At 40.6% G+C, this 25,737-nt stretch overlaps 1 protein-coding gene across 1 annotated transcript in view; it reads left to right on the top strand.

The window, feature by feature from the left end:
• Window positions 1–25,737, top strand: part of RNF213 (ring finger protein 213) — a gene marked incomplete in the record, with an annotated part of 2,890,576 nt that overhangs the window by 1,249,314 nt on the left and 1,615,525 nt on the right. The window contains 1 exon segment of the mRNA XM_044069632.1: window positions 543–680. Within this exon segment, the coding sequence (XP_043925567.1) occupies window positions 543–680 (138 nt within the window).

Genomic DNA, 25,737 nt, shown 5'->3' with positions numbered 1-25,737 from the left:
CGACCGCCCTTTCTACTTTGTTGCCTGAGTCGTTGTGCTAAAAGTTTTTGTGCTCTAGTGTTGCTATAAAAAAAAACAGTTGCTTTACAGCAGTCCTAATAAACTTGTGCATATTATCGAGGTAATCCCTTATTTTCTGCTTAGCATTCTGCAGTTGATCCTCTTCTTGTTCTATGAGGTCCCCCCTATTCTGCAATACTAACATTTGTGAGTCCCTCTAAATAATTCTTGTCACTTCTTAGTCGTAGCTCCCTTTCTTTTACTTCCACCATATTAGGTTTGATAACATCTCATCTCTTGTCCCAGGTGAAGCAGCTAATAGTTCCACAGGGAAATCTATACATGTCTTTGTTTAATCCTGTAAAAACAGATAATCTAGTACCAGTATAGGAAAATCACCTGCTTGTTGGTAGCAGTACTATAGCTGTGCTGTTGAGCATCTTTCCTGATTGAATTTACTTGAGATTGAGTTAAAGATTTAAGGTAGCCGCATCTGGATTCTAATATATTTCCTTTTTTTTTTTTTTTTTTTTTTCCTGCAGCGTGATTCAGCAAGGCATTTGGAGTGGCTGAAAACTGTGAAGGACAGTCATGGATCTGTGGAGTTGTCCTCATTATCACTAGCTACTGCAATTAATGAAAGAGGAATATATGTTGTCAGTGGTCGCACCACTCAGAAGGTAAGCCATTAGGGGTGTGAGAAACAGCTTTAGACAAATATTAATGCTTAATTGTTCTGAATTGTAGCCATGTCCTTCTGCCTCTGAATTCGACATTCCATGTTCTGCTTTCTCGGTGTTCATTCATTATTTAAAAAGCTTAATTTCATGATCTTTGCTCTACTGTTTCTTTTCTTGATGGGCATTAACTGCTTTAACTCCTTCCTTTGGTCAGCCCAGTGGCTTCCTCTCCTTCACCACATCTGCCTATCCCATCCTCACAGAGTGAGAGTCACTTCTATTTTTTTCCTAGCCGGGATGAAATCCATTCATTTCCCAGCAGGTGCAAGATCCTAATAAAGTAATCTACATGAAGATGATAGAGCAGGCCATTTTGTGAACTAGGTTTAGAAAATTATAAATCTCATCTTACAGTGGCTGGGATGCTTGTAAAATGATGATTAGAAAATGCCATGTGTGTTTCCACCATGATCCAATTTTCCTGCCTTCTCTGTAGAATGGATGTCTGTTAGCTGCTACCTGCAGTGCCTCCTGTACTCATGGTGGGGGTCAGTGATGAAAGCAGCCTACTCTTTCCCCTCGCACTAGGATAGGAGTATCAACATTGGCTGCTCACTCTCACTCCCTCGTACTGTGGCACTTTTAACACCCAGGCTTGGTAACTGAACCTGCATCAGCTGATTCTTAGTAGGTCTTTATCCTGTCTTTGTCATAGGATTTTATTCTCCCCTTTTCCACAAGGCTGCAGCTCTTTTGACTCTCTTGAAGTTTCACTAAGTAGGTATTATCTTCTTCAATATGGCAGCTATCAGAATATTTTGTGGTTCACATGTACATATCCTTGTCTCTGGATTATTATGCAGTAGTCTCTACGAATCCATATTTGTGTTAGTTTTGTTTTTCTTTTTACATCTTATATGTCTTACAGTGTATGCATGTTTTATGTGATTATTTCATTATTTCCCATGTAGCAAACTTTAATGTTGCCTTTCACGTTCAGTGTTCAAGGCAAAAGTCTTCATTTGATAAGTGAATTTTATACAGTCAGAACTGGGTGTTTGTACAGTTTTAGAGCTATATTTTTGTTCTTTACTCTGTATTTCGTGTTCATTATGTACAAAAGACCCAGTACTCCAAACTGGGAACATCTAAATAGGTTGCTTTTCCATTGCATAACAAATGGGCATAACTGTAGGGTGATCTGCATGCACAGAAGCAGAGCATGCATTTGCATTGCTGTTCTAGTGTAAAAAAGGAGCTGGCTATGTAGTGTGCATGCACAATATTAAAAAGATTTTGAGAGAGGTACATGTGAGAATGTGGAAGGTTTAGGAAGAGATGAGATGAAAATTCTGACTCGACAAAGATGGAAATCAGTCCGCCAGGGACCACGACTACATAACTGCATCTGCCACAAACATATAAGTTCAAGACTGCTTTGGACTCTGCAAGATGTCATGCATCGTCATTGTTTTTCTCGACAAGGATCTGTAAGATGATGTCCACATTAGGTATGTGGCACGCAGAAGTGGGGCTGAGTGGGTTACCGTTTCTTTGTCATTTTTGCAGTTGCACCCACCAGCCATCAAGCATCCCCCCAACAGCCCAACCTCTTCTTTCCTCCATACTGCGTATGCTTCAGTGAAGGTAGGGGTGCAGCGGGGCACAGTGGTAGTTTGTATCCTAGCCAGTATCTTGACATTGAGGATATATTTGTATGGCTGTAACCCTGCCCTGGTATAAATGTGAGCATCTGTGTCACTGCCATTAGGCTGGTCCAGCAGAGGCAAGGATGGTTGAAGGGAGCGGAGAATTAAAAAAAATTCCTTCCCAGTGACAGGGACAGCAAAATACTGGACTTCTTTGGGAAGCAACTCTTCACAATCTGCTACCATAGCATTCAGGATTCTGAATTGCCAAGTTCATATTTTACAGTTTGTACTGGACTCTGGTTTTTCAGCCAAAGGACAGGGATAAAGTGATGGAGGACAAGGTTCTGAGAGATAAAGTGCTAGACTTATGCAACCTCACATCCCAAGTTAACAAATACTCTGTCAAGTATGTGATGCGGATGCATCATGTAGGTTTACAGAAGCAGGGTCAGTTATTTGGAGATGTGCATGGGTTGAAGATCATCCCCTTGCACCCGTTTCTCAGCTCACGTACAAGTACAGTTCATCAATGCCCCATTAGAAAAGGAGCTACTCTTTGGGCCATCTGATGAACAGATCTTTATGAATGAGGAAGAAAGGTGGAAGCAAAGCATTCTGTGAAACAGCTGTTTCACTCCCCTGCCCAAAGTCTGCTAAAAGCTGTCCCTTCTTCCAGAGGAAGACAAAAAGCAAGTACCAAAAGGTTAAGAAAGGGCAATTCAAGAGAAAATGTTAGTCCAAAAGGGAAATCCTGGGGCCTTCAGGGATGTGACTCCACTAGTGAATAGCTGGAACTGAACAAAGTTTTTCTGTCCCCCACCCCTCAAACCCTAACCAGTGCACACCTCCACTACCAACTTCCAACAAAAATATATGAGATTGTTTGAGCATGTTTGTAGAAGAGTCTGAGAATAGCACTAAAGACACTTGTGCTCTATTAATCTTGGGACAAAGACGGTGACTTCAGAGACTTCTAGGATGACTGCACATTGAGTAATAGTTTAACTCTAGCTTTCCCAGTGTGAAAACAGAAAGTCAACAAAGAAGGCCAGTAGACGTTTGAGTTTATGGGTAAATTTCAGTAACTGGCTAGGAAGTGTACTGCCTGGATGTCAGGGAAAACGAAATACAGAGCACTTGGAAAAAAAATCAGCTACAAAAAATGAGAAAGAAATATTGACTGGGGAAAGTTGTGCAGCTGTTATCAAAAGCATCACAACCTCCAGACATGGCTTCCAGTAACCTACAGGAAGATACAAGACAACTGCAGACAAGTTTGGATAAAATAAAGAAAACACTGAGTATATCAAGACAAACAAAAGGCTGGAAAATGGAAGAAGCTTTAAACAGATATTCAGATGAGGAAATAAAGCTACAAAAATCAGAGGTTGAAATGAAGAAAAGGCTGGCTGAATATGAGACTGCTCAGGAAGATGTTTAAAAAATAATATAATTCGAGGACAGAGCACGTAGGGAAAACCTGAGATATTCATCAATACCAGAGAATCTGAAAGGAACAGACTGTATTAATTTTATGAAAGCACAAATAAGCAACTGGACTAGTATTCCACAGCAGAAGTTGTAAGTTGAAAGGGCATATTGTGTATGCTCTAAATCTGCCTGTGAGAAAGCTGAGACCTTAAATAGTAAAGATGGAATCCTACCAGTAGAAAGGGTGGGACAGCAGTGTGTTTGTGGAGAATGATTACTCGTTATACACCAGGCAAAAGAGGAGTAAATTCATTCCACTCTTCAGGGCATGTCGAGATGCAGGTGTGAGATTCAAACTGCTATACCCAGCTGTCTTCAAGGTATTATTCCCTGAAGGGACAAAATCACTTTTTGATGAAATGCATGCTAAGGAGGAAATATAGAAGTTTGTCCAATAAAACGTTAGCTGTGAAACAAAAGGACATTTTGCTTCTTGTTTTTCTGAGAATAAAGACCACAGAGATACTGTACTTGTGATTGTGAAACATTTTTCGCTGTTTCACTGGAAAATATTGGTGGGAAAAAAAGGAGCTTGAGAGTGCATTGGAAATGAAGCAGAGACAGGATTTGGGAGATAGAGATGAACAGTTATAAAACCAGTAACTTAATGTGGGACTACAATACAATAATTATATTTGTGAAGTCTGACAGAACAAGATAATCTGCAATTTTTTCTTTAAACCAAAAACATCTTTATTAAATTAACACATATCCTAGACAATCTTATATTTATATAAATGAAAAGCAAACATTGACAGCACTTAATTTGCAAACATTACACATCACAGCCACCAGTGAAAGAACTCTAGTTGCAAACATTATACATCATATAAAATCTATCCAGTGATTGTCAGTTAAGCATTATATAACTCATTTAATCCCTGCCTTCTTTTAAACCCCGTTCCTTCTCTGTGTGTATATTGTTCCTACAATTACCTTTTGTTTCCTATTTAGTTTGCGCCTTCCCTTTTCTGAAGATCCCAGTTCCAGTTGTTTTATCTCTCTGTTACTATATTCATTACTTGTAGTAAAGTTGGTTTAGACTTTGATTTCTATTTTCTAGTAATTGCTTTCTTGGCACACACCATAATTAGACTCAGCAAGGCTTTTTACTATGTCTTGGCAGTTCCGATTCTGCATCATAGCTCAAAAAAATTATATCCCCAGTCATTCCAGTCTACTCACCCAGCATCCCTGACAGAGTGGTCTGCAAGGAATCCTTAGTCTGCCAACTTGTTGCACTCCCAAAAATATGTTCCCAACTATCTCTTCCTTCCCCATCACACCTGCAACATTTGCTAACCACTTGAGGAAAAATTCTTTGGAGTCTACATGGGGTATAAAAATATCTATATGAATACTTCCAGGCAAAGAAACTAAATCTTCTAGACTTTGTTGCATATTTGGGAAATATACATATATATCCCCCCCACATTGTCTCCTTGTGAGTTGCTTATCCAGTCTCTCTTTCTAATCCAATCTTTTCTAAGTTCCTCAAATTGATTCTTTTAGTTAACATGCAATAGTTCCAGTAATTATTCCCTTTTTAAGTGTAGTTTCTTTTCTAGATTCTATTTAAAACTCTACCAGTGCTGGTCTTTCATTTAAGACACCCTATTTTTTTCTTTGCCTATGCTCTGATATCAATCCTTGATAGGAAAGGTAGTCTCTAACCTGATGTCCAAATAATTTTTTGGCATCTTCCCATTCTATTACCTTTCCCTTTATAGTTATTTTCTCAAAGTACCATGGTTCCTTTGCCAGTTTTCTTCAATAAATTCCAGACCCTCTTGCCTATTATCTGCATCCCTAACTGCAATCATCTGTATCGTCAGAATCTCTTTTTGACTTTCCTGTGCAGGTTTAGTTCTTAAATACTCCCTGCTATTTTGTGAATATAATATTCTTTATGATCGTTATCATTCTCCTTAAGAGTCTGCATACAAAATCCGTATCTCCCCTTGTTTGTTGACTTCCCCATTGTATCATCATCATTCCGTTCCACTTTTAATTGTCGTCTTCTGTTTGTGCTATGTATAAGAGCTTTAACTTTGTTGCACTAAAATACCCCCTCAAATTGAGTTGGAAGAATCAACCTATCCCATTTGACCCATGCTATCTCCCCCCCAGATAAAATCGCTCCACTGTTTTGTAATTGCTATCCACAGCTTCTCCTCTGGTTGATAAAAAAATATGCCTAACCTGTGTACAAGATTAAAGGGAATACAATATTTTAATTACTTGTATCTTACTATCCAAATTCATATAACAAAGCTTCCAGTTTCTCAATTTTTATATTATCTTCTGTTTAGTCTCTTCCCAAATATCCTTAGCTGCCACAACAGAGTCATTTCTAATCCATACTCCTAAATGCTCCATTTTATAATGTCCCCATAAGTATGGATATTGTTGGACCAATTCATGAGTGGGTACATAATTTTCCACTATTGCCTGTGTTTTAGCTTCATTAATTTTGTATACTAAAACGATTTGAAACTGTCTTAAAATGTTCCACAACACTATAATGTCCCTTTCTGGTTTTGTCATGTATAAAATAATGTCATCTGCAAATACAGCCAGCTTTCCTTGACTGCCATACCAATTATATCCTTAAATTCCTGAGTCCCTTATTTTATTTGCCTGTGGTTCTAAATATAATGCAAATAAAGGGGAAATAGGACACCTGTGACTGGTTCCTCTACTCAAGCAGAAATTATCAGAGAGGACCCACCCACTGTAAATCTTTGCCTCCGATCCCTTTTATATACTCCTAACAAACCTTATAATTGTATCAGGGAAAGCAAATGCTTCTATTGCCCTGCTCATGAAGTTCCAGTCAACTTTGTCAAGTGCTTTCTCTGTATCAAGACCTACCAGTAATAATGGTATTTTCTTACATTCTGCTTCCCTGTGGATCATCAATGCTCTGTTAATGTGGTCAAATGTTTGCCTCCTCTCCACAAAACTACACTGATCCATATCTATCAATTTTGGTATCACGTTTGCCGTTCTTTTAGCCATTATACATATGAAACTGGATCCGACAGATCCTTAAGCTCTTCAGGCATTATGGCTACTGCCTCTTTCTTCCAGGATGCTGGTACTTCTCCTCCTCTTAAAATACTGTAAACAAAACCTTGCAGATCTTTATCAGTTTTTCCCTCCTAGCTTCCAAACTTCTACAGGAATACCATCTGTTACTGGGGACTTTCCTATACATTTGTTATACATAACCATTTTTATCTCATCTCCTCTTATCCTGTTAGCAATTAAACCTCATCTACCTCTAACCTTGACTCATTTAATTCTTCCATAAACATTTCCATTTGTACCTTTTCTTGATTTGTACATTACTCAACTTTATACAAGCTTTTATAACATTTCCAAAATATTGTTAATACTGCTAAAGGATTTCTTGTTATCTTCCTTGTTATATGCTACCTAAACTTGTTGACCGCCCTTTCGACTTTCTGTTGCCTGAGTCATTGTACTAAAAGTTTTTGTGCTCTAGAATTATTATCAAAAAACAGTTGCCTAACAGTAATCTTTCAAAACTTATGCATGTTATCATAACATTATTTTCTGTTGGCATTCTGCAGTTGCTCCTTTTCTTGCTCTTTGAGATTCCCCCTATTTTGCAATACTTTAACATTTATCATTGCCTCTGAATAATTCTTGTTACTTCTTAACCATATATCCCTTTCCTTTATTTCCACCCTAGCTTTAGACTCTAGTTTAATTTTTATCCCACTCCCTAGCTATATTTTCAGAAGTTGTTTCTGTGTTCTCTAATAGCTCCTGAGTTATTTCCAAAACCCATTCCTTAAGTTCCTGTCTTGTCAGCTGATAGGTGGGAAAGAGCTAGTGTCTAATTTTTATTTCATTACATTGTATTTTTATTTTAGGTATTATTGGCAGGTGATCTGAAATAGTTATTGGGTACATTTCAAGACCTTCAATTAAATGCGCATGTTCCTATGAGATGTAGATATTACCTATCCTAGCCCAGTTTTTAATTGTTTTTGTCTTATCTTTATAACTGTCCCAGCTGGGAAAACACCTGGATGTTTCAGAGAGCATTATGTCCTAGCCAGTTTCTCTTTTCTTTTTTTTTTTTTGTCCTCAGCCAATCACTCTCCACTAGACTGTAGATAATCTCTGTCTATCAAATTGTCTCCATGGCGACATGAGAACCAGACAGCCCGTTTCTCTTTATCGGATTGTTTCCATGGAGACATGAAGACCAGCTCCAGAACTGCTACTAAGCATACATGTATTTGCTAGAAAAAGCCTCATAATATTCAATATTCTTTTTCATTTACTTGTTCTCCCTTAAAACTTGTTACCAAATCAATATAAGGTCCTTAATACAATCACTTCCCCATGCAAGAAAGAAAAAAAAGCACATTAATTTTTCTTCTATCATGCTTGTTTAACCAGGCTCTTTTTTTTTACATTGCAGTGCCTACATTTCTTAAAACTGAATGAGAAGAGGAGGAGAAGAAGGGAGAAAGAAAATAAAAAAAAGAACATTTACAATCCCCATTACACTTAAAAAAAAAAAAAAAAAAAAAAAAAAAAAAAAAAAAAGCTGAGAAAACTTTATAGCATGTAAAGAAAACCACACACCTGAAAAATATTACTGTTTAAGAAAATAAATCATTACTTAAAGTTAACTTTCTCCCTCCTGTTTCCCTCCCTAAACACTTTTCCGAACATTAATAGCATGAAGCAGGGCATATGCTTTATAGTCCCCACAAGTCCACCAAATTCTGAAAAAGTCCAATATTTCCAGATGATCTGGTTCTTTCATATTTCACAAATATAATTATTGCATTGTAATCCCACATTAAGTTACTGGTTTTATTCCTGTTCATATCCATCTCCCAAATCCTGTCTCTGCTTCATTTCCAATGTACCCTCAATTCTTCTAGTCAATTCACTCATTTCTTTCTCTTCAACATTTTCCATTGAAATACTGGAAAATGTCTCACATGTACAGTCTCTCTGTGGTCTGGAACAAAAAGCAAAATCTCCTTCTGTTTCCCAGCTCACTTTTTCTTGGACAAACTTGCATTTCCTCCTTAGCATATACTTCATCAAAAAATGATTTTGTCCCTCCCGGGAGGAATACCTTGAAAAGAGCTGGATACAGCAGTTTGAATCCTCACACCTGTCTCAACATTCCCTGAATAGTGGTATGAATTTACTCCTCTTCTGCCTGGCATACAATGAGTAGTCATTCTCCACAAATACACTGCTGCTTCCTCCCACGTTTAGTATTTTGTCCTCCTGCTACAGTTTTGTCAGAATGAACTCCTCCTGGTGGTAGGATTGCATCTTTACTATTACAAGTCTAGGTTGCTTTCTCATAGCCAGGTTTGGAGCATACACATGATGTGCCCTTTCAATTAACAACTCCTACTGTGGAACACAAGTCCAGCTGCTTATTTGTGCTTTCATAAAATTTATGCAATCTGTTCCTTCAAGCTTCTCTGGTATAGCTGAAAATCCCAGGTTTTCACTATGTGCTTTGCCCTCTAATTCTGTTATTTTTTGAATCATCTCTTCCTGAGCAGTCCTATATTCAGCCAGCATTTTCTTCATTTCAACCTCTGATTTTTGGAGCTTTATCATCTCATCTGAATATCTGTTTAAATCTTCCATTTTTCCAGCCTTTTGGCATTTGGATTCATATAACTCAATCAATGTTTTGTTTATTTTAACTAGGCATGTGTGGAATTGTGTTATCTTCCTGTAGGTTACTGGAAGTCATGTCTGGAGATTTCATTGCTTTTTGCTGCACAGCTGCAGAACTTTCCTCAGTCACTGTTTCTTCCTCACTTCTTGTAGCTGATTTATTTTTCCAAGATGCTCTGTATTTCTTTTTTCCTGGCATTCAGACAGTTCAATTACTAGCCAGTTACTGAAATTTACCAATAAACCCAAAAGTCTACAGGTCTTCTCTGTGTTGAGTTCTTGCTTTCACACTGGGAGTGGTAGAATCAAGCTGTTTCTCAATGTGCAGCCATCTTGGAAGTTAAGAAAATCTGGAAATATTGGACTTTTTTAGAATTTGTTTACTTGTGCTGGACTCTAAAGTATATCCTCTACTTCATGTCATTAAGCTTTAGGGAGGAGAAGAGAGGGGAGAAAGTTAACTGTAAGTAAAGAAACCATTTTAATAGTACTATGTTTGTGGTGTATAATTTTCTTTTCATGCTATAAAGTAAAGATGTGAAGTTATTCTTTCTCGCTGTTCATTCTTACAGATGGGTTCAGAGCAGATCCTCGGCTCCGAGTCGGCCAACTACAAAACTTGAGGTCTTCAGATGGCTCAAGGCCAAGTCCCACTCCCATGATGCACCTTGAGTTACCTCAGCTCTAGTTTGGCACAGATGCAACAGATTGGAGGATACTTCACAACTTGGGCCAGTAGAGTTTTCTTCTTAACAAATTTTCTCTTTAAATACCTTTTATTATAGCTTTAAGTTTCTTTTCCATTTAAAAGCTTTTTAGACAATTTGTAGAACTAGTTTGTTAGCTTCTTTTTCTAAGCCTTTCAATAGCTCCTTTGGCCATCATTTTATTAGGCCTTTATCATCTCCCTTCCCATATTCTGGTGTACCTTTAGTAGTTTTAAAGCATTAGAAGATTGTTTGTTAGAAACTTTAATAGTTAAACTTTAATTAGTATTGTAGAGCCCGTTTTGATTTAGGGGCTACTTACTGTTTGAATAGTGTGTTTTTGAATATAGTTTTCTCTTTGAGATATTGTTATTGGAAATTTAAACAGTTTTTTTTCTTGTGTGCATTTATATTTACATTAGACATATGGCTGACCAAGAGAAGGAAAAACAACCTAAGTCTGGGTTCAAAAAAATGTCCAAAGAGTGGACAGAAAATGTCTGTGACTGACGGTCACATTAACTGTGTTTACTGTTTGGGTGCTTTGCACTTACAAGAGAGCTGCTCCGTCTGCCATTCTTTCAGTAGCCACGTTCTACAGGAAAGAAAGAGAAAGTTGATTGACAGAGGGCTATTAAAATCCTGTTTTCTAGAAACTGTGGGCGATCATGATAAAACATCTAAATCCCCAAAATCTACTAAATCATCGAAAACATCCTCAGACCATAGAATTGTGGATCTGACACCATCAAAATAATTATTGATGTTGGCTCCACAGCCTTCTGAGCCAGTCCCCAGTCCTGTGACAGGTCTCTGCAGTGTTGAAGTCACCAATTTTGCAATCGCTGGCATCATCGATCCATTCATCTTGGTCCTCGATAAGCCTATCTGATTTGGATGTGGATCGTGTGGTACAGAAGTTGTTACAGGCACTGGCATTGGCCAAATTATCAGTTCCGACCCAAGTGGTTTCGGAACAGACAGCTGCCCCTCCAACTACTTCTTTTCCTCTTTCAAGCCAAATCTGTTCGAGCTGGAGGAGTTAGAGCTGATGATTGTGGAGCCTTCGGAACCAATGCCTGCTCCATTGTCATCGTTGCCAACTACTCAGACTTCCTCAGTGCCTATCAAGGTGTCTAGGAGCCAACACTCGCAGGTCGGGATCGGGAAGGACAGTCAGACAGATCTTTCCACTCCGACTTTACTTCTTGGGGCTTTGAGGCAGATAAGTTTGGCTCTTACCTTTGGATCGGAGCCCACTGTTTCGGTGCTGAGGGAATCATCTGCTTCTTCAGACCCAGGGGTTCCTTCGGATTGGAGCAGGGCTACCTTTGATGCCATGAGGAGAGTAATGTCCCCAGGACATCCACATCAGGACCAACTACCTCCTCCCCTAAAGCTCCTATGTCTACTTCTGCCTCACAGATTCCTTTGAAGCGTAGAGACCCTGAGCCTCAGGAAGCCCCACTGGGTGGACCCTGCTCTTCCAAGACCTCACCAGAAGCACCCGCTGATGAGGTTCCCAGGAAGAGAATTTGCAAGAGGAAGCATTTAGACTCCCTGCAGGAATCTGTCACCTCAGACACAGACTTGGATGAGTCAGAAGGATCCCCACTGTCCCCCTCAGAGGATATCTCATTTGCAGATATCTAGGAAATCCTAAAGTAGAGGGGAGGCTGGAATTCCACCAGCCAAAATGAGGATGTCGGTCCTCCTGAAAACTTTTGGGTCTCAACCCTCCACCTCTTGGGTGTCTTTGCCTTCGGTGAACTTTTGGAGCTGGTCTCAAGAAGGGCATGGGAGTCTCCAGACACCATAGAGCCTGTCCCTAGGAGGCCTAATAAATTTATTTCTTCTCCTTAGGATAAGACTTTTCTCACAAAGGGAGTGCTTGTTGATGCCATGGTGGTGATGGCAGCTACCAAAAAGGAGATGTCTGAAACTTCATCTGTCCATCTTCCTAACAGAGATTCTAGGATCATGGATAGATATGGGAAGCGCATGTTCAGTTCAGTGACTTTTGCCATGCGATCACTGAACTACCTCTCACATTTCACAAGACTGCAAAGAGATTTTCTAAAAGAGCTTGGAGATGCTCTACAGGGCAATGTAGCTGAGGCAGTTGCAGACAAGGTTGCTTCCCAGGTTGCTACTCTTAATTCCGTAGTAAACTCTTCCATGTGTCTTATATCATATGCAGCTGATGGAATGAGTAGGGCAGCGGGTACAGGAATTGCTCTTAGGAGACTCTCCTGGATGTGCTTATGTTCCTTTGTGGAGCCCTTTAAGTCATCCTTTGTGAACACCCCTTTTGATGGGTCGTCTCTTTTTGGGCCCAAAGTAAAGGAAGCTCTTACCAGGTATGAGCAGGAAAGAAAGACTCTGCCATCAGAGTCCATTTTTCCACGCCCACTAGCCCCTATCCCAAAGGTCAAAAGGGAGGAAAGATGTGGTTCCGAAAAGCCCAAGGAGCCTTTCAGGACACATGTGTTGAACCTCCCTCCAGGTTCAAAGGGGAGGGGGTAATAATGGAAGACTCTGCCCTCACGGCAGAGGGGGTCCGCAAAATCAGGGCAACAAAGGTCACTTCTTTGGGAAGCTCTATCAACACTCTGGAAAGGAGGCCCGATTGTCCAACTCTGGAGTCAGTCGAGGGTCACTTATCTTTGTACCCTGAAGCCTGGCTAAAAATAACAAACAACAACAACTGGTTACAAAGCATAATATCCAGAGGATATTTTATTCCCTTTGCCATTCCACCTGCCTTGATAACAAAATTCCCGGACATTCCACCCAGTTACAGGGAACAAACAACTGTATTGGTCCAAAGGTTGTTAGAAAAAGGGTCATCCAACCAGTCCCAGCAGACCAGATAGGATCTGAAACTCACTCAAGAATCTTTTTAGTTACAAAAAAAACAGGGAACTGGAGACCTGTTTTAGACCTCAGCAGGCTAAACAGAGTTGTCAAGAAGGAGAAGTTCGGAATGGTCACGCTACAGCCGATACTTCCCTTTTTAGGGAAAGACAATTGGATGTGCTTGATAGATCTCCAGGATGCATACTACCACATAAAAATGGCCAGAACCATCCAGGGATCATCTGTACTTCTGGCTCTGAGCCAATCACTACCAGTTTCGAGCCCTCCCCTTTGGTCTCACGACAGCCCCCAGAGGGTTGTCACGGCTCACCTGAGGCATCAGCTTATACAAGCCAGGGATACCACTCTTATTCTTTGCAATTAACTGGGGATTACCATAAACTTAGAAAAATCTACCTTGTTGCCATCGCCACATATCGTTTTTATCGGAGCAGATTTGGACACCACCACCACTTTAAAACTTCCTTCAGAAAGGATATCAGTACTTCGACAAATTCTGAACCTCATATCCAGAGACAAGGTACCAGCCTCAGATGTGCTAAAATTGTTGGGGACGATGGGGGCTGTAATAATAGCAATTCCCTTGGGTCGTATGCACATGTGGATTCTACAATGGCTCCTGTTCACACAATGGTCCTATCAAGAACGCCCAATGTCACATCTGATCATTCTAACAAATTCCTGCATAAAGGATCTTCGGTGGTGGTTGACCTCTCTCTAAGTAACGATAGGTCATCCTTTTATCCTACCTTCACCATCGGCCACTGTGACCACGGATGCTTCCCCGATCAGGTGCTTGGGGCATTTTCAGGGAAGAACAACCCAAGGCACATGGACCAAACCAGAGACAGATCTGCATATCAGTGTCCTGGAAATGAGACCGGTACTCTTGGCGTTGCAGTACTTTCTGGACTCTCTCCCTCTGGGGACAATTGCGATTCAGACGGACAACATGTCAGTGGTCTGGTATATAAAGGAACAAGGAGGAACTAGGTCCTATCCCCTTTGTCGAGAGGCTCCAAGAGTATGGCAGTGGGCTGCCTCCACCCAGCGCTCTCCGATAGCAACACACATCCCAGGGAAATCCAACGTGATAGCAGACAAACTGAGCAGGGCAATTTTTTTGCCTCATGAGTGGCCCCGCAAAGAAGAAATAGTAGAAAGAATATTCCACATATGAAGCCAGCCTTGCTGTGATCTCTTTGCATCCCCCATGAACATAAAATGCAGAAGCTATTTTGCCCTACTCCCCCCTCTGGGAGATGACTCAAGGGATGCACTCATACACGATAGGCCCCCAGGTCTCCTTTATGCCTTCTCACCAATAACCCTGATACCCAAAGTGTTACAGAAAGCCAAAGCCCTGGAAAGGACCATCATTCTTATAGCCCCCACTGGCCTTGTCAGATTTGGTTCCCCATTTCTTCGACTTCATCTATTGGAAAAGCCTTGGATTCTAGACCCAGTTACAGACCTTCTGATGCACTCGTCGGGGACTATTCATCCCTCCCTTCAGTCCCTGAAATTGACAGCTTGGCTGCTCCATTTCCCAACATAGCCAAGTTCCATAACCTCTCATCTGAAACCCAACATATTTTAATATCTTCTCATAAATCATCTACTAGGAAATTATACCTCAGCAAATGGAAATTATTTTCCATATGGGCTTCTCAAAATAGCATTGACCCTTACCTAGCCCCTATTTCCTCCTTCTTAGAATTTTTGACTATGCTTTTCAACAAGGGAGTGGTGACTGCCACCATTCTTGTGCAGCTCGCTGCAATCTCTAATTTTTATCTTGGTACGGAAGACTTTAATGTAATGTCAGACAAGCTATCCAAAGTTTTTCTCAAGGGTACTCTCCACCTTAGACCACGTCAAATCCCCTTATACACCTTGGAATCTAAATTTTATGCTTTCACGCATCATTCTTCCACCATTTGAGCCAGCTTCTTCATGAGATTTGAAATTTCTATCTTGGAAGACTGTCTTTTTAGTAGTATTCACATCTGCCCGAACAGTTTCAGAGCTACAGGCCCTGTCTATGAAACCCTCATATTTGATTTTTCATTCTGATAGAGTTTCACTACAACAAATACTTCATGCTTACCTAGAGTTTATACTGAAGCTAACCTTAACCAAACCATAGAATTACTGTTTTTCTTACCCCAAACACACCAATAACTTGAATTATATGCTGCACAAACTTGATGTTCACAGACAACTTCGATTTTACCTAGCTAGAACCAAAGAATTTAGAAGATCTGAACAACTTTTTGTTTCTGTTTCTCTCTCCAGAAAAGGTAGACTTGGAGCAAAAACCACTCTTTCGAAATGGTTATCTGATTGCATCACCTTCACTTACTCAGCTGCCAATATACCTCTGCAAAACAAAAAGGCTCATTCAACCAGAGCTGTTTCCACATCTTCAGCCTTTACTGCCAGGCTACCAATAGATAGTATTTGTGCAGCAGCCACTTGGTCAAAGCCTCATACTTTTATCACTCATTACAAAGTCGATAGGGCACCCAGGGACAGGCCTTCCTTTGGTTCCACTGTCCTGAGAAACATATTCCCGTGAGCCACCCGAGAAAGATGGTGCTTGGGACGCTACCCATCTGTAAGAATGAACGGTGAGATAGATCAACTTCACATAAAGAAGTTATGTACTCACCATAAGTTTCCATGTGAGTTGTTCATCTCGTCTTCATTCTTTCTTCCCACCCTCCAACCCCCTACAGGCTTTTTCGAGGACCGAGATTTATGTTTTATCATGGTTGCTTTATCTTTCCTTTGGTTTCCTTACCTAAAAGAGGGATAGAATGGCATATGGTATTGTTAGAGGCAGCAAACAAGATCTGAGGTAACTCGAGGTGCACCATGAGATAGGGACTTGGCCCTGAGCTGTCTGAAGACCTCAAGCTTTGTAATTGGCCGACTCGGAGCCGAGGATCGGCTCAGAATCCATCTGTAAGAATGAAGGTGAGATGAACAACTCACATGGAATATTATGGTGAGTACCTACCTTCTTTTTTTCTCAGTTATTTGTAAGTGTAATGTGGATTGTAAATGGTTGCTGTTCTTTTCTTTCTTCCCACTTTCTTCTTCAGTTTTAAGAAATGTAGGCACTGCGATGTTAAAAAAGCCTGGATAAAAGAGTATGACAAAAGAAAAATGAATGCGCTTTTTCTCATTCTTGCATGGGGGAATGACTGATTTAAGGACCTTAGACTGATTTATCACAAGTTTTAAGAGAGAGCAAGTAAATGAAAAAATATATTGATTATTATGAGGCTTTTTTCTAGTAAATGAGTGTATGCTTAGTAGCAAGTCTGTGTCTGACCAACATGTCCCCGTGGAAACAATCTGTTAAAGAGAAATTCACTGTCTGATTCTCATATCTCCATGGAGGCAATCTGATAAAGAGAAAATGGTTGCAGACTGGTGGAGAGTAAGTGGCTATGGAAAAAAAAAAGATGAAAGAAACTGGCTAGGAGGTAATGTTCTCTGAAAGCATTCAGGGGTTTTCCCATCTGGGTGAGATTTGAAGATAAGACAAAACCAGTTAGCACTTAAAAGCACAGGCTACGTCATGTATCTTAGCATCAATAGCCTTTCTTTTAAATTAACTCATGTTTGTGAGTGTGGCTGCCACTTTGGGACATTTGTTCCTATTAGGTGAGTAAAGCTTCAATATTTGATGATGTACATTGTTTTGTGTGTGTTAGTATTAAATTAATAGGTTTTAAGGGGTATTTTTTTTTTTGTATGAGGGCTTTCAGTAAAACAAAAAGTTGTGTACGATGTGACATAGGCTCAAAGGGATATGATAAGAAACAGCTATATAAACATTCAGCCTGCCAAACAGTGTATGTATGTAACACAAAAGCTGGAAGTATTTATTTAAAAAAAAAGGTGTTACACATAAAAGATGGGAATAATAACTTCTTAATATAATGATGATTTCTATAATGTCTTTATCAGTGTTCTCAGAGATAAATACAAAAAAGAAAGAATAGTGAACTGTATTAAAATTGTAGAGTGCACGTAGCTGTGTTACAGGAGTCATTTGCAAAGAACTGAACGTGTGAATTTAATAAAGGTTTTCAGTATGGTTAGTCAGCAGTGTATCTGGGACAAGGGAAAAAAGGAGTGCATATGTTAATTGCAAGAGGATGTCCAATAGTGATAGAAGAGGATAAAAAAGATAATAGTGGTAGATTTATAGTGCTAAGGGGCTACTGGCAGGTCTTTTTATTCTGACTAAAACTGCTATAGTGGAGCTTAAGAAAATTCTGGGAGAAATAATCGGTTTATGCAAGGAATATTACTTATAGATGTGGGCTGGAATTTGATCTGCAGCAGTGAAGATTTATATTGGGGCTCAAAAGGGAAAGTATAACAAAGGAGGGTAGATTCTGGAAGAAATTTATGAAAATATTTGGCATGGAAAATGTAAATTCAGTAATAGTAGTTCAGAGTGAATTTACATATTTTCCCCAAGATATAAAAACTGGGCTAGGCTATACAGAATTTACATTTTACATGAACAAGTGCATTTAATTGAAGGTGTTGATATGTACCCAATAACTGTTTCAGATCATGCGCCAGTAATAGCTAAAATAAAAGCAGCACAGAGTAATGAAATAAAAATGAGACAGTGGCACTTTCTCGCCCATCTGTTGAAAAGAGAGGAATTTAAGGAATGGGTAGTGGAGATTATTTAGGATTCATTAGAGAAGATAGAAATGTCTTCTGAAAATATAGCTGGGGAATGAGATAAAATGAAGGTGTAGTTTAAAAATAGTGTGGAAATAAAAGAAAGGGAGCTATCATTAAGAAGTAAGAAGTATTTACACAGACTGGCAAATTTTAAAGCATTGCCCAATAAGGAGAATCTCACAGAACAAGAAGAGGATCGACTGCAGAATGTTAGACAGAAAATAAGGGATTACCTAGATAACATGCACATGTTTAGAAAGATTGCTGTTAAGCAACTGTTTTTGATAACTTTAAAGTACAAAAACTTTTAATACAATGACTCATGGAGCAGAAAGTTGAAAGACCTGTCACCAAACTTAGGGAGCCTAAAACAAGGAAGGTAACAAGAGATCCTGTAGAGGTATTAGAAATGCTTCAGAAATTCTATGAGAGTCTCTGTAACACAGAGAATTTTGAAAAATCAAGAAAAGATCCAAATGGAAATGCTTATGGAAGAATTAAATATGCAAAGGTTTAGAAGTAGAAGAAGCTCAATTACTAATGGTTAGGATAGGAGGAGATGAGAAAAAATTGTGATGTTTAACCAATCTACAGGAAAGTCCCCAGAAATAGATGGTATTCCTGTGGAAGTGTGGAAGCTAGGAGAAAAAAAATGATAAAAGATCTGGAAGGTTTTTTTAACTGTATTTAAGAGGAGTTCAAGTGCCAACATCATGGAAGAAAGCAGTGGTAGCTGTAATACCTAAAGAGGGTAAAGATCCATCAGCTCCAGCTTCATACAGGCCCATTTCAATATTAAACCATGATTATAAAGTGTTCATGTCTATAATGGCTAAAAGAATGGCAAAAGTAATGCCAAAACTGATAGATATGGATGAATGTGGTTTTGTGCAGGGGAGGCAAATATTTGACAAAAATAACAGAACACTGATGATCCAGAGGGAAGGAAAATGTAAGAAAATACCATTAGAGTGAGTGGGTATTGATGTAGAGAAGACATTTGACAGAGTAAGCTAGGACTTTATGAGCTGGGCAATGGAAGCCTTTGCATTTCCTGAATAAATTATAAGGTTGATTAGGAGGATATAAAAGGGATCAGAGGTGGATTAGGAGGATATAAAAGGGATCAGAGATGAAAATTAAAGTGGGTTGCGTGCTCTCTGATAATTTCTGATAATAATAGCTAATACTGTCATGACAAGTCATGTTCCTGGGGTCACTTCTGGATACTTCAAACCAAAAAGGCATTCGTTAACTCAAAGAAGGTGGTATTCCTGACAACTTACTTAAACTCAGTAGCACATCAGAATCGGATTACTGCAAGCGAGCTCCTCAAAACACTGGGTTAAGTAACTTCCTCAGTCCTGATGCTCCACTTGTCAAGTCTGCAGTGGTACCTGAGGAAACAGATGATGTGAAGTCATTCTATCTCGCCGTTCATTCTTACAGATGGGTTCGGCTCCGAGTCGGCCTACTACAAAGCTCGAGGTCTTCAGACAGCTCAAGGCCAAGTCCCTATCCTATGATGCACCTAAAGTTACCTCAGATCTAGTTTGCCACTGCAATAGATTGGCAGATGTTCTTCATTCCACATTGCTGCAGTCCTAACTATTGGGTAGTCCGCTGTCCAGTCGGCCCGAATACCAAAGTATATGGCTGATGTCGGTCAAGGCGCATTAGACTGAAGTCAGTACGTCAGGGTACTAATGCGCATGACCGACGTCATATCCTCAGTCTTTTTTGCCGCATGGTCCGATGCAGAAGCAGTTTTGCGAGTGCAGGTTGGCGTTCTGAAAGTTTCTGAAGTCAGAGTTTCAGACCGAATCAAAGTTGGCTAAGTACCCCGTTGGGGAATATTTTGTTTTTTTCTTGCCTCAGTATTTAACCGGATGTCAGAAAAAGTGAATAACTGTATTTCTTGTGGGAAACAGATACCTCATAGGGATTACCATACTTTGTGTATACCTTGTTTAGGGCCTGAGCACGACGTTGTTGGATGCCGCTCTTGTGCTAGATTTAACAAACGCACTATTAAGAGAAGGTTAGACTGTGCCAGGTTAGTTTTTGGGAAGCGTTGTAATTATAAAATGCCGTCGGATGCTCCGACGCCCGCTTCGGCCAAAAAACGCAAGGACAAAGCAGCAAAGCCTAGAGTGGAAGAACCGACAGTCCTGGACGTCGGTTCTTTAGAAGGCTCAGTGGAGCCGGAGGTTCTGCCAGGAGTTTCTTTGGAGTCTCAGGGAGAGACTTTACTGTTACAGGATGTGTCCTCTCAGGAAGTAGGCCAGGCTGAAGGGGCTTCTCAGGTGGCTGTTCTTCCCTCTCTTCCTAAGGTGGTTAGGGCCTCCCCTTCTGTTTCCAAGGCTTCTTTAAGAGGCAGGCCAAGTTTAGCTTCAGTGGGGGTTTCTCCGAGTGTTTCAGGGTCTTTGCCTAAGAAGCATATGCTTAAAATGGCAGAGGATTTGATTACTATGATTAGAGGTTCTATGCCCCCTCCTGATAAGAGGCCTAGGGTGGAACCTGAGTTTGAGAGTTTTGAGCAATGTTCGGAGGCTTCTGAGTCTTCGGCTGAAGATTTGCAGGAGTATCCTCCTTATTCTGATTCTGATGTGGATGATTCTACTCCTTCAGCTTCTCCTCCTGAGGATTTTTCATTTTCAGAGACTCTGCATTCCATGAGGGAGCATTTTAAATGGGAAGGTCAAGATTTCTCTGATTCCAGGAAGAGGCTTAGGGAATTCTTGTTTTACCCCAGCATAGGCCTTTAGCTATACCTCCTGTTCTGAATGTGGTGGAAGATGTTTTGCAGAGGCTTCCTGAATCCTGATTCTTTGCCTCCTGCCCCAGTTAAACCGGATAGGTACTATAGGGTGCCTGAAGCTCATAAGTATCTTTTTAAGAGTCCTAGGGCAGACCCGAAACTGTCTCTCAGGGGCCTAAAGGTGTGAAGGCTTCTGTTGTTAAAAATCCTGTTCCTCCTGATAAAGAGGCAAGGGCTTTGGATAGATGGGGAAAGAAAGTGTATACTTCTTCCACTTTAGCCATGAGGGCGTTGAATTGTCAGTTTCACATGTTAAAATATCAGAATTATCTCCTTTCACAATTGAAGTCTAAGGTGGATGCTCTGGCAGAAGGTATTGAGTGTAAAGAGTTGCAGGATTTAGTTCATGTGTCTGAACAGGTGGGTAAGCATTCCTTGCAGTGTGGTTTTGATGCTGTGCAGGCCTCCTCGAGGGTGGCTGCTACTGGTTCTGTTCTTCGTAGGCACGCCTGGTTGAGGGATCAGAATTTAGCTGAGCATGTTAAAACAAGGATTTTGGATGCTCCTTTACAGTCTGATGTGTTGTTTGGTTCGCCTGTGGAAGCAGTTTTAAAGAAAATGGAGGACAAGGCTAAGTCTATGCAAACTGTTAAGGATTTTTTGCAGGTTCAGCCTCCGAAGTTTAGTAGAAATTGGCCTACTAAGGGATGGACTTATCCTGCTTATGATTCCCAGTCTAGGGGTAGGTCTAGACGTGGTAGGGGCAGAGCTCAAGGTTCTTTTAGGCCTAGAACAGGGAGTTCACCCGCTCAGACTTCTGGTGAGGGCAGGGGTCAGTCCTTTCGTAAACAGACCCAATGACCTACCTTTTCGGCTGCCAGTACATTCTCGCCTGGCAGCACCTTTGGGAGGAAGGCTGGCTCTTTTCAAAGAAAATTGGGATTTAATTACCCAGGACAGGTGGGTTTTGGATATCATTCACCACGGTTACAGGTTTTATTTCCATACCTTGCCTCCTTTCAAAGGCATGCCAGACATTCCTCCTCTACAAAGAAAAGAGGCTCACAAGCAAATTTCTCTGTTGCTCCAAATAGGGGCCATTCAGCCAGTTCCTGTGCCAGAAAGGGGCCTAGGATTTTATTCTCGCCTGTTCCTAGTACCGAAGAAGAGGAACACGTGGAGACCAATTTTGGATTTGTCTATCCTCAATACTTATCTGGACATTCCCAAGTTCAAAATGTTGACGTTACAACAGCTTTTACCTCTGCTGGGCAAAGATCACTGGATGGTAACTTTAGATCTCAAAGAAGCTTACCTTCATGTGCCTATCAGACTAAGTTGCAGGAAGTATCTGCGTTTTCGAGCTGGAAATTCTCATTATCAGTTCTCTGCATTGCCCTTTGGCTTATCTACTGCGCCCAGAGTATTCACAAAGGTTCTGGCTCCAGTGATAGCTTACTTCAGGCTAAAAGGAATTCAAATCTATCCTTACTTGGACGACTGCCTGATTCTGGCTCAAGAAAAGGAAGACCTTTTACAGCATTTGGAATTTGTGATAGCAGTGCTAAGATGCCTAGGGTATTCTGTGAACGAAATAAAGTCCAGTCTAGTACCCTCTCAAGACATGTGCTTTCTGGGCGTGAGACTGAATACAGCAGCCCAGATGGCCTTTTTAACCCCGGACAAACAAAAGAATCTTTCCAGTTACTTCCATCAACTATCTCTTCAGTCCGGGCTGACTGCAAGGACAGTCCTTCAAGCCTTAGGGTTCATGGCATCTTGTATTCTGGTGCTTCCCAATGCCAAACTGCATATGAGGAAGCTGCAATGGTATCTCAAAATGTATGGACACAGCACTGCCAGGATTTGGACACTGTCATTCAAATAATACCTTGCATTCAAAAGGAATTTTTGTGGTGGGCTCAGGAATGTCACCTAAACAAGGGACTCTCTGTGACCCGGTCAGAGGCGAGTCAGATTCTAACGACAGATGCCTCAGACATTGCTTGGGGAGCTCATCTAAATGGAAAGTGGATACAAGACAAGTGGCCTGCCAGACTACAGCATCTACATATCAACATGAAGGAGATGTTAGCAGTCCAGTTTGCATTAATGGCTTTCAAGGGGTTACTTCTTCCAGGGCAGGTGTTGATTCTAACAGACAGCACAACTGTCATGTGGTACATCAACAAACAAGGGGGAACACATTCTTACCCGTTGTGCAGGCAAGCAATGATTTTATGGGAGACTGCGCTCAGCTTGCAACTAACTCTTCAGGCAAGGTTTCTGCCGGGAGCACAGAACTCCTTAGCAGATGTGTTAAGCAGACAAATCATGGATCCCCACGAGTGGAAACTGGATCTTCATGTATTTCGAAAATTGACAGTGTCATGGGGAACTCCAGACATAGATCTGTTCGCTTCTCCACTAAACCACCAGCTGCCAAAGTTTTGCACAAAGAGGTTTCATCACACAGCCTGGAAAGTGGATGCTCTTTCTTTCAGTTGGGAAAATCTTCATGTGTATGCCTTTCCACCTCTGCCTCTTCTTCCAAAGGTACTCCTAAAGGTCAGACAAGACAAGCCAAGGATGATTTTAATAGCTCCAGATTGGCCTCGGCAACACTGGTACCCATTACTGAGGAGTCTGGTAAGGAAGCCTCCATGGCCTTTACCTTTGATTCCACACCTGTTGTCTCAGAGGGACGGTCACCTGCTCAATGTCAAGCTTCACTCTCTTCATCTAACAGCCTGGCATATTCTGTTTTGAAACACAGCAGGTCTCAACTTCCTCAACAAGTTTTAAATGTGATTATGGAAGCCAGAAGACCTAGTACAAGGAAAGTGTACGCAGAAAAATGGAAGAGATTTTTATTTTGGAGTGCAGCAAACAATTTGGAGATTTCTGAGCCTAATTTGAGTGTGGCTCTTCAATATCTTACTGAGTTATTGGACAAAGGTTTGTCTTTCTCTTCCATTAAGATTCATGCTGCAGCAATTTCAGCTCACTATGATTGTGACCCACCATTGTTTTCGCATCCTTTGTTCAAGCAATTTCTTAGAGGGGCAAAGAATATAAGACCCCCAATAGAGCTCCTACTCCTGCTTGGGATCTCAATTTTGTGTTGGAGAAACTTACTCTACAACCTTTTGAGCCTCATGGCTACTGCTGAATTGAAATACTTGTCATGGAAGACTGCTTTTTTGTTGGCCATTACTTCTGCAAGAAGGGTTTCTGAATTGCAGGCCCTTATGGCGATAGAGCCTTTTTTGATTTTTCATAAGGATAGGGTATCATTACGTACTAATCCTTCTTTTATGCCTAAGGTGGTTTCTAGTGTGGCTTTAAACCAAACTATTCATTTGCCTACTTTTTATGCAGATCCCCAAAATAAAGGGGAAAAGATTTTGCACACTTTAGATGTGCACAGGCAATTGCGTTATTATTTAAGCAGGACTAAGGATTTTAGGCAGTCTCAGCAGTTGTTTGTTTCTTTTGCGTTGAGTTCTCAGGGCAGGCCTGTGTCAAAACAAACTATTTCTAAGTGGATTGGGTTTTGCATTGCATTTTGTTATTCCCATCATGGCAAGGAGATTCCAGCTGGGATTAGGCCTCATTCCACTAGGGCTACTGCCACTTCAACGGCATTTCTAAGGGGGGTGGCAACTAAGGATATTTTGGAGGCAGCTACTTGGAGTTCAGTGCATACTTTCTCTAAGCATTATCACCTTCCTCTCTACTCTAAATCTAGGGCTGGTTTTGCCACAGCTATTTTGCAAGGCATGTTGTCAGCTCCTGCTTCCTTATGATTTGCCAGCCTCCCTTACCTCTGCTTTGGGATTCTACCCAATAGTTAGGACTGCAGCAATGTGGAATGAAGAACATAGTACAGTTTTGTACCTACCATAAATGTAGATGTTCGAGGATCCACATTGCTGCAGTCCAATTTACCTCCCTCCTTCCCCTCTGTGTTTAGGGGTGGTTGTGTAGGTGAGGTTATACTCTGGTAATTTTGTATATATTGTACATATTGTTGGTGCAGGTATGTTTGGAGTTTTTGGTTTTGGCCTTGTCTTTTTAGGGTCTTCTGACATCTGGGGCAAGAAAAGACTGAGGATATGACGTCGGTCATGCGTATTAGTACCCTGACGTACTGACGTCAGTCTAATGCGCCTTGACCGACGTCAGCCATATACTTTGGTATTCGGGCCGACTGGACAGCGGACTACCCAATAGTTAGGACTGCAGCAATGTGGATCCTCGAACATCTACATTTATGGTAGGTACAAAACTGTACTTTTCCAAGCACAGCTCGGGCCAGTATTGCTTTTTTTCTTAAAAGTTTCTAAAATTGTTTATTCCAGTTATAGTTAATGATAGTTTTTTCATAGTTATATCTTTGATAGATATTTAGTATTGTATTCTCTCCTTTTTGGCCTTTGTTTTTTATAGGCCTTTAATAATCCCTTCCCTTCTTGGTGTGCCTTTATAATATAGCTTTGTAGTTTAAATAGGATTGTTAAACTTTAGACAGTGTGTGACTGCTTTGAATAGTTTACAGCCCATTTGTTTTTTTCATGGCTTATTACTGTAGCTTAACTTCTAAATTTGTGTGTTTGTGTATTCTCTTAAAACTACAGTCTATTATTGTATAGTAGAATTTTTCATACTGTAGTTCTTGTTATGGCTGACCAGGAAAAAGACAAGCATCCTAAGTCTGACTTTAAAAAGTGTCCAAAATGTGGACAAAAGATGTCTGTGACAGATAGTCACGTTAATTGTGTGTATTGTCTTGGAACCTTGCACTTGCAAGAAAGCTGCTCCATTTGCTATTCTTTTTCCTCTAGAGTCGTCCTTGAGAGGAAAAGAAAACTTATAGAAAGAGAACTTCTGAAATCTTCATTCCAGGAAGCTTTGAGTGACCAGGATAAATCTAGCCAGTCTTTAAAGTCTTCTAAGACTTCTTCTCATATGACAAAACCAAAAAAAACATAGTCGGCTCTACAGCCTTCGGAGCCGAGCGTCCTGTCTTTTCGGAGCCGGTTCCCAGTCCTGGATGCGGTATCCGAAGTACTAAAGTCACCTATTCTTCAGTCAGTGCCTCCATCCATTCATTCATCTCGGTCCTCGATCAGCCTGTCCGA

The sequence above is a fragment of the Protopterus annectens genome, chromosome 4.part0, assembly GCF_019279795.1.
Source record: "Protopterus annectens isolate FY-2018-M chromosome 4.part0, PAN1.0, whole genome shotgun sequence".
Classification (NCBI taxonomy): domain Eukaryota; kingdom Metazoa; phylum Chordata; order Ceratodontiformes; family Protopteridae; genus Protopterus; species Protopterus annectens.
This window is presented reverse-complemented; position numbering and strand designations above follow the sequence as displayed.